Raw genomic sequence first — 24,743 nt, forward strand, 5'->3', positions numbered from 1 at the left:
GTTTTTCCCCCATGCAATGCATTGGAAAAACGCAACAAAATGCAGAGATCAAATACGCAGCAAAACGCAGCCAAAAACGCACCAAATCGCGGTAAAAACGCATGCGTTTTTTACGCGTTTTTTCGACGCAGGTGCGTTTTTGTGCGTTTTTAGCGGCCAAAAACGCAGCGTCAAAAAGACGCAGTGTGCAAACCTAGCCTAAAAACGTTGGCTCAAGACACAAACAAATAAGACATCACTGAGCACCAAATCCCAAAAAATGGGAGCGCCAGGGGTCTCGGAAAATGGCATCAAAAGCACAATTCTTTTTTTGGACAAACTTCAGAATTTTTTACTTATGTAAAAGTAAAACTATACATATTTGGTATCTACGAACTCGTACCAACGTGAGGCATCACACCGACACATCAGTTTTACCATATAGTGAACATGGTGAATAAAAAAATACCCCAAACCATTGTGAAATTACTTTTTTCACTATCTCTCCACATTTGGATTTTTTTTTTTCCGTTTTCCACTACAATGTATGGTAAAACTATTGCTTTCTTTCAAAAGTACAGATTGTCCCGCAAAAAAATAAGCCCTTATGTGACGATACTGACAGAAAAATAAAAAAGTTAAGGCTCTCCGAAGGAGAGGAAAAAAAAAATGGTTAATATAAAATCTCCCGGCGGTGAAAAGGTTAACCTTACAGTGAAGAACATTAAAAAAAATTTAAAAAATGCATTTTTTTTCCCATTTCACCTCACGTCATGTTTTTTGGTCTATTATGTGGTAAACAGAGTGGCGAAATTCAAACCTACAACTCGCCCGGAAAAAAATGAGCCCTCATATGGCTTTGTTGACAGAAAAATAAAAAGGTTATGGTTCTCGGAAGCAGGTAAGAGGTAAACATGAAAAATCTGAGGTAAAGCGCGCTTCAGTCGATCTTTGCAGCAGCTCCGAGCGGAATTGTGAGGTCTGAGGTGAATCTGTAAGGACTTCACAAAGGAAGCACGCTATTTATACAGTGGGCGTGGCTACCGAGCGGGGAGGGGGTGCTGATTCCAGAGGGTTCCATAGAAAAAGCGGGAGATTAGAAAGCCGATGATACTACAGCAACGTAGCAGGAAAGGGCGTGGCTTCGGCTTTGATTGGTGACTAGGCGTGGACTGTAACGTCTTGGGGGGCGTGGCTTATTTGTCAATATGAAATAGGGAAGGGTTGCGGCTTGAGTGTAAATAGGAGTGGCTTAATACATATTCGGCCAAGAGGCGTGATGCTGGGCGGGATCTCGTCCGGGAAGGGGGCGTGGCCGTGCTTCCAGAGAGTTCGGAGAGGAATTAAAGGTACAGGCGCAGGGTGGTGGTGAGCTGTGACGTTGCAGCCGGTTTGGGCAGGGGGTCGGGTTACAGGTAAGACACAAACCCCTCCAAATACCTAACTGCAATAATATCTGCCGGTATGGTCACAGAGAGTGAGCCCAAGAGCTTGCACTCTGCGGGTATGTGCTCAGTGTGTGTGGGGCCGGGGATAGGAGCTGTGTGCTCTATGGGCTGTTGTGTGGATGCATATATAGGCTGTATGCGCATGTGGGGTCTGCCATGTGGACCCTCATGCATGTAAACAGTCTGCTGCGTCTACAGTCAGGTGAGACAAACAGGAACAACTTCTAGGAACTTCCAGTGGCCCCTCCTTATTATTGGTGGGGGAAGGGAGGGGGTGACAGGAGAACGTTCTAGAAAGCCTTCACACTGGTGTCCACCTGCATATTGTAGAAGTACAAGGGAAGTTTCTCAACTTTCAAGATCTCCGCTTGCTAGATGCAATTGTAACGAATTGTCAGCCGTGAGGAGTTTGGGGCAAAGACAGTGTGACCACTGACCTCAGGATGATCAGAAGCGACAACAGCGCCCTTCTGAAGATGTGGCCATGAACGGTACTGCAGTGCTCCCATACATGAAATGAGGTGGATCTGCAGTACCGTGCTCTGACACTATATAATGTAATGGCGCCTTGCCACTTGCTGGCTGTGATGTAACAGCAGCGATCGGCGCTAACTCAGATTGCTGCTACCGTATTCAACCACCTAAATACCGCTGTCAATTAATGACCGCAGCACTTAAGTGGCATGCCAATTGGTCACTGTCCATGTCACTCCATATTGCTACTCCTAATCTCACAGGAGACTTTAAATTTACATGTAAATTAAAAAATACTTTAAATATTTACTGTCTATGAGAAATTAATATATATAAATATATACACACACACTTTAAATAATACATACATCAATCATCTAAATAAATATATAAATGTATCATAAATAAAAAATATTATATATAAAGAAAAAATATATATATATATTTTTTTTCAATCCAATATATCTTTTAACTTACGAGATTTTTTTTTATATATATATATATATATATATATGTTTATGTGTGTGTGTGTGTGCATATATGTTTTTAATAGCTCACAGGTATTATGACTTATGTAGCCAGTCACCCAAATAGTTTGAACCTGGTGTCTGTTTTCGACCACCAGAGGGAGGTAAGTATTATTATTAATAATAATTAATATTTTATTTATTATAGCGCCATTGAATCCATGGCGCTTTACATGTGAAAGGGGTATACATAATAAGGACAATTACAATAATCATAAACAATAAAAGGTACAGGAGGAGAGAGGACCCTGCCTGCGAGGGCTCACAGTCTACAAGAGTAGCATGGTTATATCTCCATCTGGAGTTATGTTTCGCCTTATTACACCCTCTGGTGCTCTATGTAATGTAAGGGCAATAGATCCGGTGGACTCATACGCAATTGGGTGGCAGTCTTTACCGATCTGTTAGTGTGTAAGCCACCTATATACCCAGTGACTATAAATGATCATTGCTGTGTAAAATACTTATTAAAACTCTACTCCTGATCAAGCTAACGTTCCACCTCGATGGCCCACTTATGGATGAAATTTGCATATACTTGTTTGTTGACCTATGTGTCCTGGGACATCTGGAGCACTGGTAAATTATGTGTTAGAGCTTCAGGATCAGAGCTAAAATTGTTAACCGCTTAGATGCCGTAGTCTGTAGCATGTAATCGTTTAGGTATCTATCATAATTGCTGGGTAATAATGAACACCCGGGGAGTTAAAAGGGTGGGATATTAATTCTTGTCATATCTGTGGGGGTTCAACACGAGGCATCCCCAATGATCAGTTGATTGAAGGTTGACAGATCACAGTAAGGGGAGGTGGGGTGCCAGGGGGGGGTTAGAGTTTCACCAATCTGATATTGATGACCCGTCCTGAGGTTGTACACCTCCACCTCTTTCTATTTCGGCAGGATGGTGAAGGAAACTGCTTATTACGACATTCTGGGGGTCCCTCCAGCCGCCACATGCGAAGAGATAAAACGGGCGTTCAGGCGGTTGGCGTTAAAATATCACCCGGATAAGAACCCCAATGCTGGAGAAAAGGTAAGAACATGGCATTTCTTTTGATATGGGGCCGGCACTGTACTTTGATGCAGCTTTAGATGCGACTGGAGGGTTAAACTGTCTATTTATTAAAGGTACTGCGCAGGAAAAATCTTTCCATATTATTCTTTTTGTAGTTCAAACAGATCTCCAAAGCCTACGAGGTGCTGTCAGATTCCCACAAAAGAGACCTGTACGATCACGGCGGAGAGTCGGGGTTGAGAGACGGTCAAAGTGGACATCATGGCCCGGCCATGGACATATTCAGTGTCTTCTTTGGTGGCGGCTGCAGAAGTCAATCGCGAGGTGACAGAAAAGGTAAAGGAGAGTGGCAGACCGCAAAAAAAGAGGTGTTGATGCGCCCCATTCACTGACTGAAAGCAGAGGTCTTGGATAGAATCATTTAATGGATTGAGCTTCTGTTCTCAGGGAAAACAGTCACCCATCACCTGTCGGTCTCTTTGGAGGACATGTGCAACGGGGCCACCCGGAAACTCTCCCTCCAGAAGAACATCATCTGCCCCAAGTGTAAAGGTGAGCGGACAGCGCCCCATTATGTCCACTACCGCTAGGGGATCCTTTTTTATATGCTTCAGTGGCTAAAAAAAATTAGCTTTTTTTTATTAAGGCATACTAATAAAACCAAGCTTTTTATTTTTTTTTAATAACATTTTATATCTTTATAATTCAAATATGGCGGTACTTAATAAAAATATATATACCGTATTTTTTGGACCATAAGACGCACTTTTTTTCCCCCGGAAAGTTGGGGGTGCGTTTTATGGTCTGACTGTGGCTGCGGGGAATGAGGGTGCTGCGGTGGAGCGGGTCATCGGGGGCACGAGCAGGCAGCAGCAGCGCCTACCGTGACCACGTGAACCCGCTCATTTAATATGCACGCCCATCCTCCCGCCCATCTCTCAGCGGTGAAGTCGGCGCTGACAGGTGGGTGGGAGGATGGGCAGGTATAAACAGCCGGCCCGCATGATCACCCCTGGCAACTGCAGCCTGGAGTGATCATGTGCGGCTGCCCCCTGCGCATCATCATCAGTGCGGAGGGCAGTGAATCAGTACAGATTACTCACCGTTCCCCTGCAGCACTGCTCCTCCTCCCGTCTCTCTGGTCAGCTGACTTGCGTGACTAGCGGCGCGCACAGCGATGATGTCATCGCTGTGCGCATGTGTCCACACGCAGCCACCGGCACAGACCACCGGAGGACATCGCGATGCTGCAGGGAGTGAGGTGAGGTGAGTATGAACGTTTATTTTTATTTTTTATGTGCCACAGGATGCGGTCATACACCAGGATGAGAGCATATAGCGGGATAGGGGTATATCATGAGCAGCATGGGGAGTTTCTGAGCAGGATGAGGGTATATAGCAGGCTGGGGAGTATATGAGCAGTATGAGGGCATATAGCAGGATATGGGTATATTATGAGCAGCATGGGGAGTATAGGAGCAGCATGGGGAGAATAGGAGCAGGACATTACCCCATAAGAGTGTCAGCAGCAGATCATCGCCCCATAAGTGTGTCATGACCACATTTTTTGCTTAAAATTTTATTTTCCTATTTTCCTCCTCTAAAACCAGGGTGCGTCTTATAGTCAGGTGCGTCTTATAGTCCGAAAAATACGGTGTATGTACCGTATTTTTCGGACTATAAGACGCACCGGACTATAAGACGCACCCTGGTTTTAGAGGAGGAAAATGGGAAAATAAAACTTTAAGCAAAAAATGTGGTCATGACACACTGTTATAGGGCGAGGATCCGCTGCTGACACTGTTATGGGGGTAATGTCCCCAAATTCTCTACTAAGGTACCCCATCCTGGTAATGATCCTCCTGCCTTGTATATGATCCTGCTATAAACCCCCATCCAGCCTGTTCACATGCCCCCCCCATCCAGCCTGTTCACATGCCCCCCCCATCCAGCCTGTTCACATGCCCCCCCCATCCAGCCTGTTCACATGCCCCCCCCATCCAGCCTGTTCACATGCCCCCCCCCATCCAGCCTGTTCACATGCCCCCCCCCATCCAGCCTGTTCACATGCCCCCCCCCATCCAGCCTGTTCACATGCCCCCCCCCATCCAGCCTGTTCACATGCCCCCCCCCATCCAGCCTGTTCACATGCCCCCCCCATCCAGCCTGTTCACATGCCCCCCCCCATCCAGCCTGTTCACATGCCCCCCCCCATCCAGCCTGTTCACATGCCCCCCCCCATCCAGCCTGTTCACATGCCCCCCCCCATCCAGCCTGTTCACATGCCCCCCCCCATCCAGCCTGTTCACATGCCCCCCCCCATCCAGCCTGTTCACATGCCCCCCCCCATCCAGCCTGTTCACATGCCCCCCCCCATCCAGCCTGTTCACATGCCCCCCCCCATCCAGCCTGTTCACATGCCCCCCCCCATCCAGCCTGTTCACATGCCCCCCCCCATCCAGCCTGTTCACATGCCCCCCCCCATCCAGCCTGTTCACATGCCCCCCCCATCCAGCCTGTTCACATGCCCCCCCCATCCAGCCTGTTCACATGCCCCCCCCATCCAGCCTGTTCACATGCCCCCCCCATCCAGCCTGTTCACATGCCCCCCCCATCCAGCCTGTTCACATGCCCCCCCCATCCAGCCTGTTCACATGCCCCCCCCATCCAGCCTGTTCACATGCCCCCCCCATCCAGCCTGTTCACATGCCCCCCCCATCCAGCCTGTTCACATGCCCCCCCCATCCAGCCTGTTCACATGCCCCCCCCATCCAGCCTGTTCACATGCCCCCCCCATCCAGCCTGTTCACATGCCCCCCCCATCCAGCCTGTTCACATGCCCCCCCCATCCAGCCTGTTCACATGCCCCCCCCATCCAGCCTGTTCACATGCCCCCCCCATCCAGCCTGTTCACATGCCCCCCCCATCCAGCCTGTTCACATGCCCCCCCCATCCAGCCTGTTCACATGCCCCCCCCATCCAGCCTGTTCACATGCCCCCCCCATCCAGCCTGTTCACATGCCCCCCCCATCCAGCCTGTTCACATGCCCCCCCCATCCAGCCTGTTCACATGCCCCCCCCATCCAGCCTGTTCACATGCCCCCCCCATCCAGCCTGTTCACATGCCCCCCCCCATCCAGCCTGTTCACATGCCCCCCCCCATCCAGCCTGTTCACATGCCCCCCCCATCCAGCCTGTTCACATGCCCCCCCCATCCAGCCTGTTCACATGCCCCCCCCATCCAGCCTGTTCACATGCCCCCCCCATCCAGCCTGTTCACATGCCCCCCCCATCCAGCCTGTTCACATGCCCCCCCCATCCAGCCTGTTCACATGCCCCCCCCCATCCAGCCTGTTCACATGCCCCCCCCCATCCAGCCTGTTCACATGCCCCCCCCCATCCAGCCTGTTCACATGCCCCCCCCCATCCAGCCTGTTCACATGCCCCCCCCCATCCAGCCTGTTCACATGCCCCCCCCATCCAGCCTGTTCACATGCCCCCCCCATCCAGCCTGTTCACATGCCCCCCCCATCCAGCCTGTTCACATGCCCCCCCCCATCCAGCCTGTTCACATGCCCCCCCCCATCCAGCCTGTTCACATGCCCCCCCCCATCCAGCCTGTTCACATGCCCCCCCCCATCCAGCCTGTTCACATGCCCCCCCCCATCCAGCCTGTTCACATGCCCCCCCCCATCCAGCCTGTTCACATGCCCCCCCCCATCCAGCCTGTTCACATGCCCCCCCCCATCCAGCCTGTTCACATGCCCCCCCCATCCAGCCTGTTCACATGCCCCCCCCATCCAGCCTGTTCACATGCCCCCCCCATCCAGCCTGTTCACATGCCCCCCCCATCCAGCCTGTTCACATGCCCCCCCCATCCAGCCTGTTCACATGCCCCCCCCATCCAGCCTGTTCACATGCCCCCCCCATCCAGCCTGTTCACATGCCCCCCCCATCCAGCCTGTTCACATGCCCCCCCCATCCAGCCTGTTCACATGCCCCCCCCATCCAGCCTGTTCACATGCCCCCCCCATCCAGCCTGTTCACATGCCCCCCCCATCCAGCCTGTTCACATGCCCCCCCCATCCAGCCTGTTCACATGCCCCCCCCCATCCAGCCTGTTCACATGCCCCCCCCCATCCAGCCTGTTCACATGCCCCCCCCCATCCAGCCTGTTCACATGCCCCCCCCCATCCAGCCTGTTCACATGCCCCCCCCCATCCAGCCTGTTCACATGCCCCCCCCCATCCAGCCTGTTCACATGCCCCCCCCCATCCAGCCTGTTCACATGCCCCCCCCCATCCAGCCTGTTCACATGCCCCCCCCCATCCAGCCTGTTCACATGCCCCCCCCCATCCAGCCTGTTCACATGCCCCCCCCCATCCAGCCTGTTCACATGCCCCCCCCCATCCAGCCTGTTCACATGCCCCCCCCCATCCAGCCTGTTCACATGCCCCCCCCCATCCAGCCTGTTCACATGCCCCCCCCCATCCAGCCTGTTCACATGCCCCCCCCCATCCAGCCTGTTCACATGCCCCCCCCCATCCAGCCTGTTCACATGCCCCCCCCATCCAGCCTGTTCACATGCCCCCCCCCCCATCCAGCCTGTTCACATGCCCCCCCCCCCCATCCAGCCTGTTCACATGCCCCCCCCCCATCCAGCCTGTTCACATGCTCCCCCCCCATCCAGCCTGTTCACATGCTCCCCCCCCATCCAGCCTGTTCACATGCTCCCCCCCCATCCAGCCTGTTCACATGCCCCCCCCCCCCCATCCAGCCTGTTCACATGCCCCCCCCCATCCAGCCTGTTCACATGCCCCCCCCCATCCAGCCTGTTCACATGCCCCCCCCCATCCAGCCTGTTCACATGCCCCCCCCATCCAGCCTGTTCACATGCCCCCCCCCCCATCCAGCCTGTTCACATGCCCCCCCCATCCAGCCTGTTCACATGCCCCCCCCCATCCAGCCTGTTCACATGCCCCCCCCCATCCAGCCTGTTCACATGCCCCCCCCATCCAGCCTGTTCACATGCCCCCCCCCCCCATCCAGCCTGTTCACATGCCCCCCCCCCCCCATCCAGCCTGTTCACATGCCCCCCCCATCCAGCCTGTTCACATGCCCCCCCCCCATCCAGCCTGTTCACATGCTCCCCCCCCATCCAGCCTGTTCACATGCCCCCCCCCCCCCATCCAGCCTGTTCACATGCCCCCCCCCATCCAGCCTGTTCACATGCCCCCCCCATCCAGCCTGTTCACATGCCCCCCCCCATCCAGCCTGTTCACATGCCCCCCCCCATCCAGCCTGTTCACATGCCCCCCCCCATCCAGCCTGTTCACATGCCCCCCCCCCATCCAGCCTGTTCACATGCCCCCCCCCCATCCAGCCTGTTCACATGCCCCCCCCCCCCCATCCAGCCTGTTCACATGCCCCCCCCCATCCAGCCTGTTCACATGCCCCCCCCCCCCCATCCAGCCTGTTCACATGCCCCCCCCCCATCCAGCCTGTTCACATGCCCCCCCCCCCATCCAGCCTGTTCACATGCCCCCCCATCCAGCCTGTTCACATGCCCCCCCCCCATCCAGCCTGTTCACATGCCCCCCCCCCATCCAGCCTGTTCACATGCCCCCCCCCCCATCCAGCCTGTTCACATGCCCCCCCCCCCCATCCAGCCTGTTCACATGCCCCCCCCCCATCCAGCCTGTTCACATGCCCCCCCCCCCATCCAGCCTGTTCACATGCCCCCCCCCCCCATCCTGCTCATATACCATCCTGGTATATGGCCTGTATCCTATAGCACAGAGAAAAAAATAAACGTTTATACTCACCTTTTCCTCACTCCCTGCAGCACCGATCATATCTTCCTCTCTGGCACGCTGATCTGTGTGTGTGTGGAGCCGTTCCCCTGCTGCATCGCGATGTCTTCCTGTCTGTGCCGATCAGCTGACCGGCACAGATCAGCTGACCGGCACAGACAGGAAGTCATCGCGTGCAGCAGGGGGGCGGCTCCACACACGGGGACGGGTGAGTGTACTGATTCACTGCACCCCGCGCTGGTAATGACGCGCGGGGGGCAGTTAATACAGCCGCACACGATCACTCCAGGCTGTAATTGCCAGGGGTGATCATGCCGGCTCTTTACTATGCGCGCGTCCCCGCTCATCCTTCCGCCCACCTGTCAGTGCCGGCTTCAGCGCTGAGAGATGGGCGGGAGGATGGGCGTGCATATGTAATGAGCGGGCCCACGTGGTCACGAGCAGGCGCTACTGCTGCCTGCTCGTGCCCCCGATGACCCGCAGCACCCTCATTCCCAGCCGCAGCCCTATAGTCAGACCATAAGACGCACCCCCAACTTTCCCCCAACATTTGGGGGAAAAAAAGTGCGCCTTACGGTCCGAAAAATACGGTATGTGATATATATATATATATATATATATATATATATATATATATATATATATATATATATATATATATATATATATATATATTATATAATTTTATTTATTTTTGTTTGGGTTTTTTTAACTGGGATTTTGTGAAGCATTTGTGTGTGTGTATAATATATATAATCAGACCGGTTTTACACGGACATCTTCACTGACAGGCATAATACACTGCACTATGGAGGTGTTTATATCACTATCTTTATAAAAATAAATTTAAAGTCTTGCAATTCTCTCACTGGCCATTGGGGCTATCTTAGACTCCTAATTCCTGACCATTCAGGCAGCGTTTTCAGCAGTTTACATATCATCAAAGTCAGGTTTACAATGTTTCAAAATATCTTTATACACAACATCCACCATTCACAGAAGGTGATGTCACAGCTCACCTCCACCTCCCTTTAATAAGACACACGCGCATTAGATGTTTCTTGACAGAGATTGGGTCAAAGTCTTTTCATTGCTGGTAATGTGCATGTGTTTGTATCCTAAAAATAACAGGAAGTTAGAGTCGGAAAAAAATCCCAGTGGTCAGTGTGAGAATTGCAAGATTTCTATATTTATTTATTTTGTTTTTTTTAATAAGGAGCAAACAAAAATAACAACTGCTAAGAAAAAATATAAACAAGCTTTTGTTGCCTTTTTAATCCCAGTTATGATGCAGGGGGAAAAAACATTGCCAAAAATTTTTTAAAAGTACATTTACCACAAAAAAAACCAAGATTTTAGCACAAAGTCCTTTTCCGATGACACATTACCTTTTAAGATCCAAACGGACCTGGTTCTAAAGAGCTAAGTAGCATGTGTTTAGAATTGCTGAAAAGTGTCAGGCTGTTAACCCCCTCACGACCGGGCGTTTTTTTTGTTTTTTTTTGTGCTTTCCGGTTTATATAATTTCCGCCACCCGTTTTCAGAGAGCCGTAACTTTTTTTATTTTTTTTTTTATTTTTCAGTCAATATGGTCATATAAGGGCTCGTTTTTTGCGGATCAAGCTGTACATTTAAGAGTTTTAGCATATAGTGTACTGTAACGGCAAAAAAAAATCCAAATGCAGAAAAATAGCAAAAAAGTGCGATTGCACAATTGTTTTTGAGAAATTTTATTCACTGTGTTTACTATATGTGTGGGCGAGATGCCTGAGGTCAGTGCGAGTTTGTAGACACCAAATGTGTATAAGTTTAACTGGTTAAAAAAAATCAGACATTTGTCCAAAAAAAAGTAGTGTATGTTTTGCTCCATTTACCGCGACCTGTAGCATTCTCTCATTTTTCGAGATCTATGGCTCAGTGACGGATTATTTTTTGCATCTGGAGCTGACGTTTTTTAATGGTACCATTTTTGCACAAATGCTACGTTTTGATCACCTATTATTGCATTTTGTGCAAAATTTGTGGCATCCAAGAAACGTAATTTTGGCGTTTGGAATTCTTTTGCTTCTACACCGTTTAGCGATCAGATTAATTGATTTTCTATTTTGATAGATTAGGCATTTCTGAACTGTGATACCAAATGAGTGTGTAATTTATTTTTTTAATGGTGCGAAAGGGTGGTGATTTGAACTTTTAGGTTTGATTTTTTTTTTTTTTTTTTTTTTTTTTTTTTTTTTTTTTTAATTTTCTATTTTACTAGTCGCCCTGGGGACTATAATGATCAGCAGTCTGATCGCTCTTCCATATCTGCTGATCAGAGCTGCACAGATAGATGAGCATATCTCACACAGCTGTGGGCCGTGTGAGACAGGAAGTGAGTCGTGAGCTACAGGAGTCATCACGTGACCCTATGCTACCATGATAACCATCGGCTCCACGTGGTCACTTCACGGGACTTCCGGTGTCGGGCGGTGAGTAACGGAATACCGCTATTATTCCGCTGTGACAGTTTCACAGCGGCATTTAAGGGGTTAACAGGAATGGGCAGATCGCGGATCTGCTCCTACCTGGTAGGCAGGGCTGTATTTTGCCTTCGTGCTGCCCTAGGCACTTTAAGTGGTCGCGCCCCTTAGTGACAACGTAACACTGAGTTTTCGCACTCGACATCTGTTTAAGGCAGATCTACTCTGTAAAACACTTGAAAAAGTATCAATGAGAAATGAAGGGCACTAACCCCCCCAATGGGGATCACCACAGGCACATCAAAACATAGCATGAGTATAAAATATTCCCACCACACCGTCCCCACTTATATACTGTGACTGTCACACTGCCCCTAATAAACTACACACTGCCCTCCCTTATAAATTATACCCACCACACCTTCCTCAATTATGAAATACTAGAAGGTGGCCCGATTCTACGCATCGGGTATTCTAGAATTTACGTATTGTGTAGTTCATGTATGATTTTTGTTATATATATGTGCGGTATGTGCGTATATTTGTGTGTGCAGCGTTGTCTGTGTGTGGGTGTCTGTGTAGGGCAGTTGTTTGTGGTTTCCAGTGTGTGTGTGTGGTGTGTTGTGCAGTGCGCGCGTGTGTGTGTGTTGGGGGGAGGTGTGCACTCTCCATCGTGCTCCATCCCCTATGCTGCGCACCCCTCATCGTGCTACATCTCCCATCCTGCGCACTCCCAAACGTGCTCCATCCGCCATGCTGCGCACTCCCAAACGTGCTCCATCCGCCATGCTGCGCACTCCCCATCGTGCTCCATTCCCCATGCTGCGCACTCCCCATCGTGCTCCATCCGCCACGCTGCACACTCCCCATCGTGCTCCATCTCCCATGCTGCGCACTCCTAAACGTGCTCCATCCGCCATGCTGCGCACTCCCAAATGTGCTCCATCCACCATACTCCACACTCCCCATCGTGCTCTATCCCCTATGCTGCGCACCCCCCATCGTGCTCCATCATCTATGCTGCGCACTCCCAAACGTGCTCCATCCGCCATGCCGCGCACTCCCAAACGTGCTCCATCCGCCATGCTGCGCACTCCTAAACGTGCTCCATCCGCCATGCTGGGCACTCCTCATCGTGCTCCATCCCCCATGCAGTGCACTCCCTATCGTGCTCCATCCCCTATGCTGCGCACCCCCCATCGTGCTCCATCTCCCATGCTGCGCACTCTCAAACGTGCTCCATCCGCCATGCTGCGCACTCCCAAACGTGGTCCATCCGCCATGCTGCGCACTCCCAAACATGCTCCATCCGCCATACTCCGCACTCGCCATCGTGCTGCATCCGCCATGCTGCGCACTCCCAAACGTGCTCCATCCGCCATGCTGCGCACTCCCAAACGTGCTCCATCCGCCATGCTGCGCACTCCCAAACGTGCTCCATCCGCCATGCTGCGCACTGCCAAACGTACTCCATCCGCCATGCTGCGCACTGCCAAACGTGCTCCATCCGCCATGCTGCGCATTACCAAACGTGCTCCATCCGCCATGCTGCGCCAGCATCAGCCTCTCTACCCGCATCATCAGCCTCTCTGCCCGCAGCATCAGCCTCTCTCCTCCCAGCATCAGCGTCTCTGTCCCTAGCATCAGGCTCTCTCCTTCCAGCCTCCCTCAGCATCAGCCTCCCTTTCCCAGCTTTCCCAAGGATCAGCCTCTCTCCTCCCAGCCTCCTTCCTCCCAGCCTCCCTCTCCCAGCCTCCCTCAGCATCAGCCTTCCTGTCCCAGTCTCTCCCAGCATCAGCCTCCCCAAGCATCAGCCTCCACCAGCATCAGCCTCTGTTCTTCCAGCCTCCTCCAGCATCAGCTTCCCTAAGCATCAGCCTCCCTCGTCCCAGCCTCCCTCAGCATCAGCCTCTCTCCTTCCAGCCTCCCTCAGCATCAGCCTCCTCTCCCCAGCCTTCCCTAGGATCAGCCTCTCTCCTCCCAGCCTCCTTCTTCCCAGCTTTCCCATCCCAGCCTCCTTCAGCATCAGCATTTCCCTCTTCCCCATGATCAGCCTCTCTGCTCCCAGCCTCCTCCAGCACGCCCTGCTCCTCTGCCGACACTCACACACCCGATCGCATGCACTCACACACACACCCGATCGCATGCACTCACACACACACCCGATCGCATCCACTCACACACACACCCGATCGCATCCACTCACACACACACTCGATCGCATCCACTCACACACACACCCGATCGCATCCACTCACACACACCCGATCGCATCCACTCACACACACTCGATCGCATCCACTCACACACACTCGATCGCATCCACTCACACACACAGACACTGACGATATCGCACTTACGCGCTCATACTCACAACATCCGGGGATATCACATGCTTCTGGCCATGTGATCCTCCGTCAGGTCCTGGAAGATCACAACAGCACATTTTCGCCGCCGAGAAGCAAGCGATATCCCAGGATGTCGTGAGTATGTGGATGCGATGTGAGGTGTGTATGAGAGTGAGTGTGAGTGTGATCTGATGTGTGTGTATGTTTGTGTGTGTGCGTGTGGACCTTCCGGCGCAGCAGGACCTTGATGGGCTTGTAACCATGCGAGCATGGTTACCAACGTATCCACACCACTCCCACCACTGCCGTGGGAGCGGGGGCCGGGGGAGGGGGAGGGAGTACAGTACTCACCTCCGTGACAGCGCTTGTAACCATGCGAGTATCCACACCACCCCTTTGGGAGCGGGGGCCGGGGGGGGGGGGGGGGTTGGGGGGGGATAGGGAGTACCGTACTCACCTCCGTGACAGCCGTGTCAGTTAGAGAAATGCGCGGGGGGAGGGAGGGGGTGGGGCCAGAGCTAACGTGCATTGCGTGAGGGGGGCGGGGCGTGGCGTGGCTGAATTGCCAATGCCTGCAGGGTGCCGGGGCGAGAGGCCAATCTGTGGGGGGGGCGGAGCCTGGGCGAGCGGCTGGCCAATCCGTGTGGGGGCGCAGCCTGGGTGAGCGGCCAATCCGTGTGGGGGGGGCGGGGCCATGGCGAGCCCAGCGGCCAATCAGCTTTGTGTCACCGTAAGGACACAATTTTGGAGCATGACAGACAGACAGACAGATAGACAGACAGACAGACAGACAGACAGAATAAGGCAATTATATATATAGATGATCTGCACATTGTCCTCACATCATGCTGCCCCCTCCTCAGTGTCCCATGCTTGCTGCCCCCTCCTCACAATGTCCCATGCATGCTGCCCCCTCCTCACAATGTCCCATGCATGCTGCCCCCTCCTCCCAGTGTCCCATGCATGCTGCCCCCTCCACAGTGTCCCATGCATGCTGTTCCCTCCTCACAATGTCCCATGCATGCTGCCCCTCTCCATGAGCTCCTAATGCTGCCTTCCTCTTTTCCATAATGACACCTCCTCCATGCTGCCCCATTCATCATACTAAGACCACCACACTAACGCTTATGCTGAGACACCCCCCCACACACACACACACTATTCCACTCTTGATATTGGCTCCCCTACATTGCTCCACTCCATACTGAGCCCACACATGCTGCCCCTTCTCCATAATGAGCTCCCAATGCTGCCCCCCTCTCATTCTGAGTCCTTACACTCCCCCGCCATCGATTTTGTCATTGCACTATCCCTCAACCCTTGTCCTCTGTCTCTAGGATTGGCCCCTCTCTCCCATTCCCCCATCAGCAGCCGCTCTCCCCCGCCTTCACCAGCAGCCTCTCTCCCCCCAGCATCAGCCTCTCTCCCCCCAGCATCAGCCTCTCTCCCCCAGCCTCCCCCAGCTTCAGCCTCCCCCAGCTTCCCCCAGCTTCAGCCTCTCCCCCAGCTTCAGCCTCTCTCCCCCAGCATCAGCCTCTCTGCCCCCAGCATCAGCCTCTCTTCTCCCACCCTCCGCCAGCATCAGCCACACTCCGCCCAGCCCCCCCCCCCCAGCATCAGCCTCCCCCCCCTCCCAGCCTCCCCCAGCATCAGCCTCTCGCCTCCCTCCTCCCAGCCTCCCCCAGCATCAGCCTCTCTCCTCCGAGCCTCCCCCAGCATCAGCCTCCCTCCTCCCAGCCTCCCCCAGCATCAGCCTCCCCCCTCCCAGCCTCCCCCAGCATCAGCCTCTCTCCTCCCAGCATCAGCCTCCCTCAGCATCAGCCTCCCTCCTCCCAGCCTCCCCCAGCGTCAGCCTCCCCCCCCCCCTTTCAGCCTTCCGCAACATCAGCCTCCCCCAGCATCAAACTCTCTCCTCCCAGCCTCCCCCAGTAACAGCTTCTCTCCTCCCACCCCATACACAGATCTCCAGTCTGCATTAGAGACACCCCCAAGCTCCTTATGAATCTTCAGCTCTGCGAGCACTTACCTGCTCCAGGGCCCGCCGTCATCTTCCTGGCTCACGTGAGTATCCTCTTCTGACACCGGCTTCCATCGTGGCGTCCTCTGCGGCGCCCTGCTGTGAGCTCTGCATGTGAAATCCACACAGCATTGGACGCAGCACAGAGGAAGGAGCTGATTGGCGCGCCTGTGACCCCGGAAGTGCAGGCGCCGGCAGTTCCGGGGTCAATCAGCTCTCTGTGCCCGGCCGCCGCAGTTTGTCTGCATTCGCGACTTAATTGACGCGGATACAAATAAATAAAGGTGCGCCTCTCCCCCCTCCGAAAATACAGCGGATTTAATGAATGTGTAAAAAAGAAAAAAAAAAATTTAATGCTAGAAGGTGCCGTTCCCCTGCATCCTGCCACCCCAGGCACGGGACCACGGGTGCCTAATGGTAAATACGGCCCTGCTGGTAGGCAGATGTCAGCTGTATAAATCAGCTAACATGTGCGTGGACCCCCCCCCCCCCGACTGCCCGCGACAGCCGGGGGGATTAACACGATGACCACTAGGGCGTAACTTTACTTCCCGCGGCTATTAAGTGGTTAAAAGGACTACTAATCAATGTTTGTATAGAGTGTATGTGTAATATACTAAATATATATATATATATATATATATATATATATATATATATATATATATATATATATATATATATATATATATATATATATATATATATATATATATATATATATATATAATATTTATTTAGTATCCTGATAGTTAAGTGCTGCCACCTGCTGCTTCTGCAAGGTACTTTCTGAACTTACCTGTTCACTGAATAACTGAGGTGGGCTAGTACTTGTGTTTTTTGTTTGTTTTTTTTTGTTTTTTTTTATATATAATATATATATATTCTCAATTTTTTGATTTCTAGTGGTGCTTGTTGCCATTTTATAGAATGGGGAGGTGAAGGTTATAAAACAAAATTTAAACAAATATAACATAGTCTGATTGGGGCAAATAATGTATATGCTTGCGCAATATCCCTTTAATTAATGATCTGCTCTGCAGGCTCCGGGGCCCGTCAGGGAGTAGCGGTCCAGTGCCCCAAATGTCGTGGAAGTGGCATGGAAACTCACCTCCTAGGGCAAATGCCAGGATTAATGCACACCCTGCAGGCCACATGTTCCGAGTGCCAGGGTGAGGGCGAGTTTATCAGATCACGAGATCGATGCCGGGTCTGCAGCGGCCGGAAGGTCATCAGAGAGAAGAAGATATTGACCGTGCACATAGACAAAGGTCAGTGCTCGCCTGCTAATAACTGGGGAGGAAACTTATGGTCATCCCCTTTAAATTTTGGCTGAATGAGGGAAGGAGCTCATAGCCATCACCTATTACAAACAGTTGCAACTTTTGCGGGTTCCTATTATTAGGTCTTCTAGCGCAGTGAATACAAATGTTTTTTTCTTCATATAGAAGACCTATCACGAAGTGTGAAGTGGCCAATTGTTCTCTTGTTTTATTACCTCCGATCTCCTGAGTATTTTGTTTTTTTTTTGTTTTGTTTTGTTAAAATCCGCCATGCAGTTACAGAGACGTGGATGTTTTTATTAAATTACAATTTTTATGGCTTTGTAAGGGGGAGGTTCTTACAGGATCCTCGGGGGCGTGTCTTTAGGCTGCTGTGTATAATCCTATGAGCAACAACCACTTGATAAAAAACATAAAATTCTCACTAAACAAAAAAGTCCATATCTCTGAAACAGTATGGCTGATTTTGACAAAACCAAAAACCGAATGCTCAGGAAAATAGCAGGAATACAATACGAGCCACTTTATATTTTGTGACAAGTCATTTTTTTTTTTCTTTTTCATTTTGTAAAAAAAAAAAAAAAAACACTATACCCCTTTTACGTGTAATAATTGTTGACTTTGGCTCTTCTCAGGGATGAAGAACAAACAAAAGCTAATCTTTCACGAGGAGGGAGACCAGTCCCCAGGCCTGAACCCCGGAGACGTCATCATTATCTTAGAGCAGAAGACACACCCGATTTTCCAGAGGAATGGCAATGATCTGGTCATGAGCATGGAGATTGGGCTGGCAGATGCCCTCTGTGCCTGCAGGCAGAAGGTCCACACACTTGATGGAAGGACAATCCTTGTCACTTCGCGGCCAGGTAATGTACTTTGCGGCCAGGTTGTGTGTATGTGTGTATATGTATATATACTTGCATACATACTCGCAATCTACAAAAATGATAGTGCATGCCCTCATAATCTTCCGCTTCGACTACTGCAACATCCTCCTCTGTGGTCTCCCTGCTTACAAGATCGCCCCTCTCCGTCCATTCTTAATTCTGCTGCCCGAATGACCTACCTCTCTCCTCAATACCACCCCGCTTCTCCTCTCTGCAAGTCCCTCCACTGGCTCCCAATCTTCCACCGTATCCAATTCAAACTACTAACACTGACCTACAAAGCCGTCCATAATCTGTCTCCTCCGTATATCTCTTAACTAATCTCTCGCTACACTCCAAAACGTAATCTCCGGTCCTCCCAAGATCTCCTGCTCTCCTCCTCTCTCATTCGCTCCTCACACAACCGACTCCAAGACTTCTCCCGAGCATCCCCAGTCTCCTGGAACTCGCTGCCTCAACATGTCAGACTATCTGCTACCCCTGCAAGCTACAAACGGAACCTGAAAACCCATCTGTTCAGAAATGCCTATAATCTACAATGACCTCACTGCTTCACCACCACCGTGCGGAGCTGCCGCCCGACCACCGTGCGGAGCTGCCGCCCGACCACCGTGCGGAGCTGCCGCCCCACCACCGTGCGGAGCTGCCGCCCCACCACCGTGCGGAGCTGCCGCCCCACCACCGTGCGGAGCTGCCGCCCCACCACCGTGCGGAGCTGCCGCCCCACCACCTGTCTCCTCCCCAAAACCCTTTAGAATGTAAGCCCGCAAGGGCGCAGGGCCCTCTTCCCTCTGTACTAGTCTGTCTACTGTAACTTACAGTGCCTACAAGTAGTATTCAACCCCCTGCAGATTTAGCAGGTTTACACATTCGGAATTAACTTGGCATTGTGACATTTGGACTGTAGATCAGCCTGGAAGTGTGAAATGCACTGCAGCAAAAAAGAATGTTATTTCTTTTCTTTTTTTTAAATTGTGAAAAGTTTATTCAGAGGGTCCTTTATTATTCAACCCCTCAAACCACCAGAATTCTGTTTGGTTCCCCTAAAGTATTAAGAAGTATTTCAGGCACAAAGAACAATGAGCTTCACATGTTTGGATTAATTATCTCTTTTTCCAGCCTTTTCTGACTAATTAAGACCCTCCCCAAACTTGTGAACAGCACTCATACTTGGTCAACATGGGAAAGACAAAGGAGCATTCCAAGGCCATCAGAGACAAGATCGTGGAGGGTCACAAGGCTGGCAAGGGGTACAAAACCCTTTCCAAGGAGTTGGGCCTACCTGTCTCCACTGTTGGGAGCATCATCCGAAAGTGGAAGGCTTATGGAACTACTGTTAGCCTTCCACGGCCTGGACAGCCTTTGAACGTTTCCACCCGTGCCGAGGCCAGGCTTGTCCGAAGAGTCAAGGCTAACCCAAGGACAACAAGGAAGGAGCTCCGGGAAGATCTCATGGCAGTGGGGACATTGGTTTCAGTCAATACCATAAGTAACGTACTCCACCGCAATGGTCTCCGTTCCAGACGAGCCCGTAAGGTACCTTTACTTTCAAAGCGTCATGTCAAGGCTCGTCTACAGTTTGCTAATGATCACTTGGAGGACTCTGAGACAGACTGGTTCAAGGTTCTCTGGTCTGATGAGACCAAGATCGAGATCTTTGGTGCCAACGACACACGTGACGTTTGGAGACTGGATGGCACTGCATACGACCCCAAGAATACCATCCCTACAGTCAAGCATGGTGGTGGTAGCATCATGCTGTGGGGCTGTTTCTCAGCCAAGGGGCCTGGCCATCTGGTCCGCATCCATGGGAAGATGGATAGCACGGCCTACCTGGAGATTTTTGGCCAAGAACCTCCGCTCCTCCATCAAGGATCTTAAGATGGGTCGTCATTTCATCTTCCAACAAGACAACGACCCAAAGCACACAGCCAAGAAAACCAAGGCCTGGTTCAAGAGGGAAAAAATCAAGGTGTTGCAGTGGCCTAGTCAGTCTCCTGACCTTAACCCAATTGAAAGCTTGTGGAAGGAGCTCAAGATTAAAGTCCACATGAGACACCCAAAGAACCTACCGTATTTTTCGGACTATAAGACGCACCGGACTATAAGACGCACCCTGGTTTTAGAGGAGGAAAATGGGAAAATAAAACTTTAAGCAAAAAATGTGGTCATGACACACTGTTATGGGGCGAGGATCTGCTGCTGAAACTGTTATGGGGGTAATGTCCCCAAATTTTCTACTAAGGTACCCCATCCTGGTAATGATCCTCCTGCCTTGTATATGATCCTGCTATAAACCCCCATCCAGCCTGTTCACATACCCCCCCCCCCATCCAGCCTGTTCACATACCCCCCCCCCCATCCAGCCTGTTCACATACCCCCCCCCCATCCAGCCTGTTCACATACCCCCCCCCCATCCAGCCTGTTCACATACCCCCCCCCCATCCAGCCTGTTCACATACCCCCCCCCCCCCCCATCCAGCCTGTTCACATACCCCCCCCCCCCCATCCAGCCTGTTCACATACTACCCCCCCCCATCCAGCCTGTTCACATACCCCCCCCCATCCAGCCTGTTCACATACCCCCCCCCCATCCAGCCTGTTCACATACCCCCCCCCCATCCAGCCTGTTCACATACCCCCCCCCCCCATCCAGCCTGTTCACATACCCCCCCTCATCCAGCCTGTTCACATATCCCCCCCCATCCAGCCTGTTCACATCCCCCCCCCATCCAGCCTGTTCACATCCCCCCCCCCCATCCAGCCTGTTCACATCCCCCCCCCCATCCAGCCTGTTCACATCCCCCCCCCCATCCAGCCTGTTCACATACCCCCCCCCATCCAGCCTGTTCACATACCCCCCCCCCCATCCAGCCTGTTCACATACCCCCCCCCCCCCATCCAGCCTGTTCACATACCCCCCCCCCATCCAGCCTGTTCACATACCCCCCCCCCCCCATCCAGCCTGTTCACATACCCCCCCCCCCCATCCAGCCTGTTCACATACCCCCCCCCATCCAGCCTGTTCACATACCCCCCCCCCCCCCCCCCCCATCCAGCCTGTTCACATACCCCCCCCCCCCCCCCATCCAGCCTGTTCACATCCCCCCCCCCCCCCCATCCAGCCTGTTCACATCACCCCCCCCCCCCCCCATCCAGCCTGTTCACATCACCCCCCCCCCCCCCCCATCCAGCCTGTTCACATCACCCCCCCCCCCCCCCATCCAGCCTGTTCACATCACCCCCCCCCCCCCCATCCAGCCTGTTCACATACCCCCCCCCCCCCCCCATCCAGCCTGTTCACATCACCCCCCCCCCCCATCCAGCCTGTTCATATACTCCCATCCTGCTGTATGCCCCCATCGTGCTCATATACCATCCTGGTATATGGCCTGTATCCTATAGCACAGAGAAAAAAAAAAAACGTTTATACTCACCTTTTCCTCACTCCCTCCAGCACCGATCATCCTCCTCTCTGGCACGCTGACCTGTGTGTGTGGAGCCGTTCCCCTGCAGCACGCGATGTCTTCCTGTCTGTGCCGATCAGCTGACCGGCTCAGCACAGATCAGCTGACCGGCTCAGCACAGATCAGCTGACCGGCACAGACAGGAAGACATCGCGTGCAGCAGGGGGGCGGCTCAACACACGGGGACGGGTGAGTGTACTGATTCACTGCACCCCGCGCTGGTAATGACGCGCGGTGGGCAGTGAATACAGCCGCACATGATCACTCCAGGCTGTAATTGCCAGGGGTGATCATGCGGCCGGCTCTTTACTATGCGCGCGTCCCCGCTCGTCCTCCCGTCCACCTGTCAGCGCCGGCTTCTGCACTGAGAGATGGGCGGGAGGATGGGCGTGCATATGTAATGAGCGGGCCCACGTGGTCACGGCAGGCGCTGCTGCTGCCTGCTCGTGTCCCCGATGACCCGCTCCACCACAGCACCCTCGTTCCCGGCCGCAGCCCTATAGTCAGACCATAAGACGCACCCCCAACTTTCCCCCAACATTTGGGGGAAAAAAAGTGCGTCTTATGGTCCGAAAAATACGGTAGATAACTTGGAGAAGATCTGCATGGAGGAGTGGGCCAAGATAACTCCAGAGACCTGTGCCGGCCTGATCAGGTCTTATAAAAGACGATTATTAGCTGTAATTGCAAACAAGGGTTATTCCACAAAATATTAAACCTAGGGGTTGAATAATAATTGACCCACACTTTTATGTTGAAAATTTATTAAAATTTAACTGAGCAACATAACTTGTTGGTTTGTAAGATTTATGCATCTGTTACTAAATCCTGCTCTTGTTTGAAGTTTGCAGGCTCTACCTTATTTGCATCTTATCAAACCTGCTAAATCTGCAGGGGGTTGAATACTACTTGTAGGCACTGTATATATGTATTCTGTATGTAACCCCTTCTCATGTACAGCACCATGGAATCAATGGTGCTCTATAAATAAATATATATATATATATATATATATTAGTAGAGAGCAGGGAGTGACATTTAAGGGGTTATTTCTCACCTTCATAAATGGGTATTGTCAGGTAGGGCTCGTAAAAACAATCAATTTTGCAATTTCCTGCCTGTTTTGGAAGTTTCAGACATTCTTGAGATGTTAACACTTTTTTCTTTTGTTTACTTCTCGTTGCATAAGAGACCAACCACTGATGTGCTTACAAACTTTTCTGTTGAGCTTGTAAGCACAGTTTTGAAGCTGGTCTAGATCACGGGAGCGTGTTGTTACTTCCGAATACCGGCTAACTTCAGCGCAGTTCTTACAGGTTGGGCACCATTGGTGGTCTGTTTCCTAGGCAACAAGTTGTAAACAAATGAAAAGTTTTATCTATCTCAAAAACGGCTCCAAATTTTAACAAGTAGCAAATTGCAAAAGAGCTTTGTTTTACAAGCCGCATCTAAAAATCTCTATATATACAGGTGGGGATAAAACCCTTTGAAGTCTACACTTAGTAAGATGAGCTGCAGATGTTAGTTGTAGGTGTGTGACCCTCTCATATAATGTCCTGTCCCTTTGATTTAGGTAAAGTGATCCGGCCTGGGGATATCAAGTGCATCCCAAAAGAAGGCATGCCCATCTATCGAGATCCATTCCAGAAAGGCAATCTCATCATTAATTTCCAGGTATAGGTGCTGCTATAACGTGGGCTATGGAAATGCTACACCGTAGCTGGCAGGTTCTTACGTTTTGAAGCTTTTGTTATTTAAGTTTCTCCATTGTCCTCGATTACAGGTAAAATTCCCCGATCCCGGTTGGCTTCCAATAAACAACCTGAAACAGTTACAAGGATTATTCCCACCTCGACCACAACCGACCCTTCCAGGAGTCATGGAGGAGGTCACCTTGTCAAATTACGACCCTTCTGAAGACCACAAGCATCAAGGCAGAAGAGAAGCGTACGAGGAAGACCGGGACAACGAGTTTTACCCCCAGCCGATGCAGTGTCAAACTTCCTAGTTCACTGCCAGGGATATTCATGGTGGATCAAGAACTTTGTGAGATGGTTTTGAGACTGTGGTTGCAGGGAATCTCTGTTCTTAGTCTCCTCAGTGACCTCATCTACCATCTTCTTCTGCACACCAAAGTCTTCTGCCGGTTTACCCTCGACTCTATGTAGAGTCAAGTGTTACGATGGTGCTACGATCTCAAGGTCTATATTACGAAGTAGTGAGAAGATGTCTGAAGATCTGTCCGCCGGCCACCATTTTGGTCTTCAGTTAGACTAGTTGACCTTTCATAGCACTGGTAAATGAAGAGCCTCTTTGCTACTGTTTTGGCATCCTTCTGATCCACTAGTGCCGCCTCATTTATTTATTTCTGGATGATGCATTCCACTGGATGACGGCGTCTCCTGGACTCCAGCCATATTGCCAGATGAGAAGAAAACAAACCATAGACCTGTTGTCTCCTCTGATGAGAATGGCAAGTGGTTGGAGACCACCGCCGTAGACTTTTTCTAGGTGCATAGAACAAGCTACATGGACCATAAGTGCAATACTGCTGATTCAGCAGCAACCAAGGAAGCGCCAGGTCCAGAGGCGCTTACTGATCTGATGCAAACCTGTCTTACCAAGGAACGCCAGGTCCTCACAATGTGAATAAATCTTGAGTTTTATTAAGTCCTCGGCCCTGGATTCTTGATCATGACTGAGTATGTGGGTTAGTGACTGCACCAGCAGAACAGTAAGTGCAGCTCTGGAGTATAATACAGGAGGTAGCTCAGGATTAGTACAGGATCAGTAATGTAATGTATGTACACAGTGAGTGAACCAGCAGAATAGTGAGTACAGCTCTGGAGTATAATACAGGATGTAACTCAGGATGAGTAATGCAATGTACAGTCAGGGCCAGAAATATTTGGACAGTGACACAAGTTTTTGTTATTTTAGCTGTTTACAAAAACATGTTCAGAAATACAATTGTATATATAATATGGGCTGAAAGTGCACACTCCCAGCTGCAATATGAGCG

General features: G+C 51.5%; 1 protein-coding gene across 2 annotated transcripts; it reads left to right on the plus strand.

The window, feature by feature from the left end:
- The first annotated feature begins 1,245 nt into the window (after positions 1 to 1,245).
- Positions 1,246 to 24,387, plus strand: LOC142257476 (dnaJ homolog subfamily A member 1-like). Of its 2 annotated transcripts, none has more exons than XM_075329604.1 (8): positions 1,246 to 1,328; positions 3,329 to 3,461; positions 3,599 to 3,779; positions 3,891 to 3,995; positions 17,127 to 17,354; positions 18,002 to 18,232; positions 23,295 to 23,395; positions 23,505 to 24,387. In XM_075329604.1, exons 2-8 carry the CDS (start codon positions 3,330 to 3,332, stop codon positions 23,727 to 23,729), a joined length of 1,203 nt encoding a protein of 400 aa, XP_075185719.1. In that variant the 5' UTR covers positions 1,246 to 1,328; position 3,329; the 3' UTR covers positions 23,730 to 24,387. The 2 variants fall into 2 exon arrangements, with proteins under 2 accessions (XP_075185719.1, XP_075185718.1); XM_075329603.1 differs by having other exon boundaries at positions 1,293 to 1,394.
- Positions 24,388 to 24,743: the final 356 nt, after the last annotated feature.

This window comes from Anomaloglossus baeobatrachus, chromosome 12 (genome assembly GCF_048569485.1).
Source record: "Anomaloglossus baeobatrachus isolate aAnoBae1 chromosome 12, aAnoBae1.hap1, whole genome shotgun sequence".
Lineage (NCBI taxonomy): Eukaryota > Metazoa > Chordata > Amphibia > Anura > Aromobatidae > Anomaloglossus > Anomaloglossus baeobatrachus.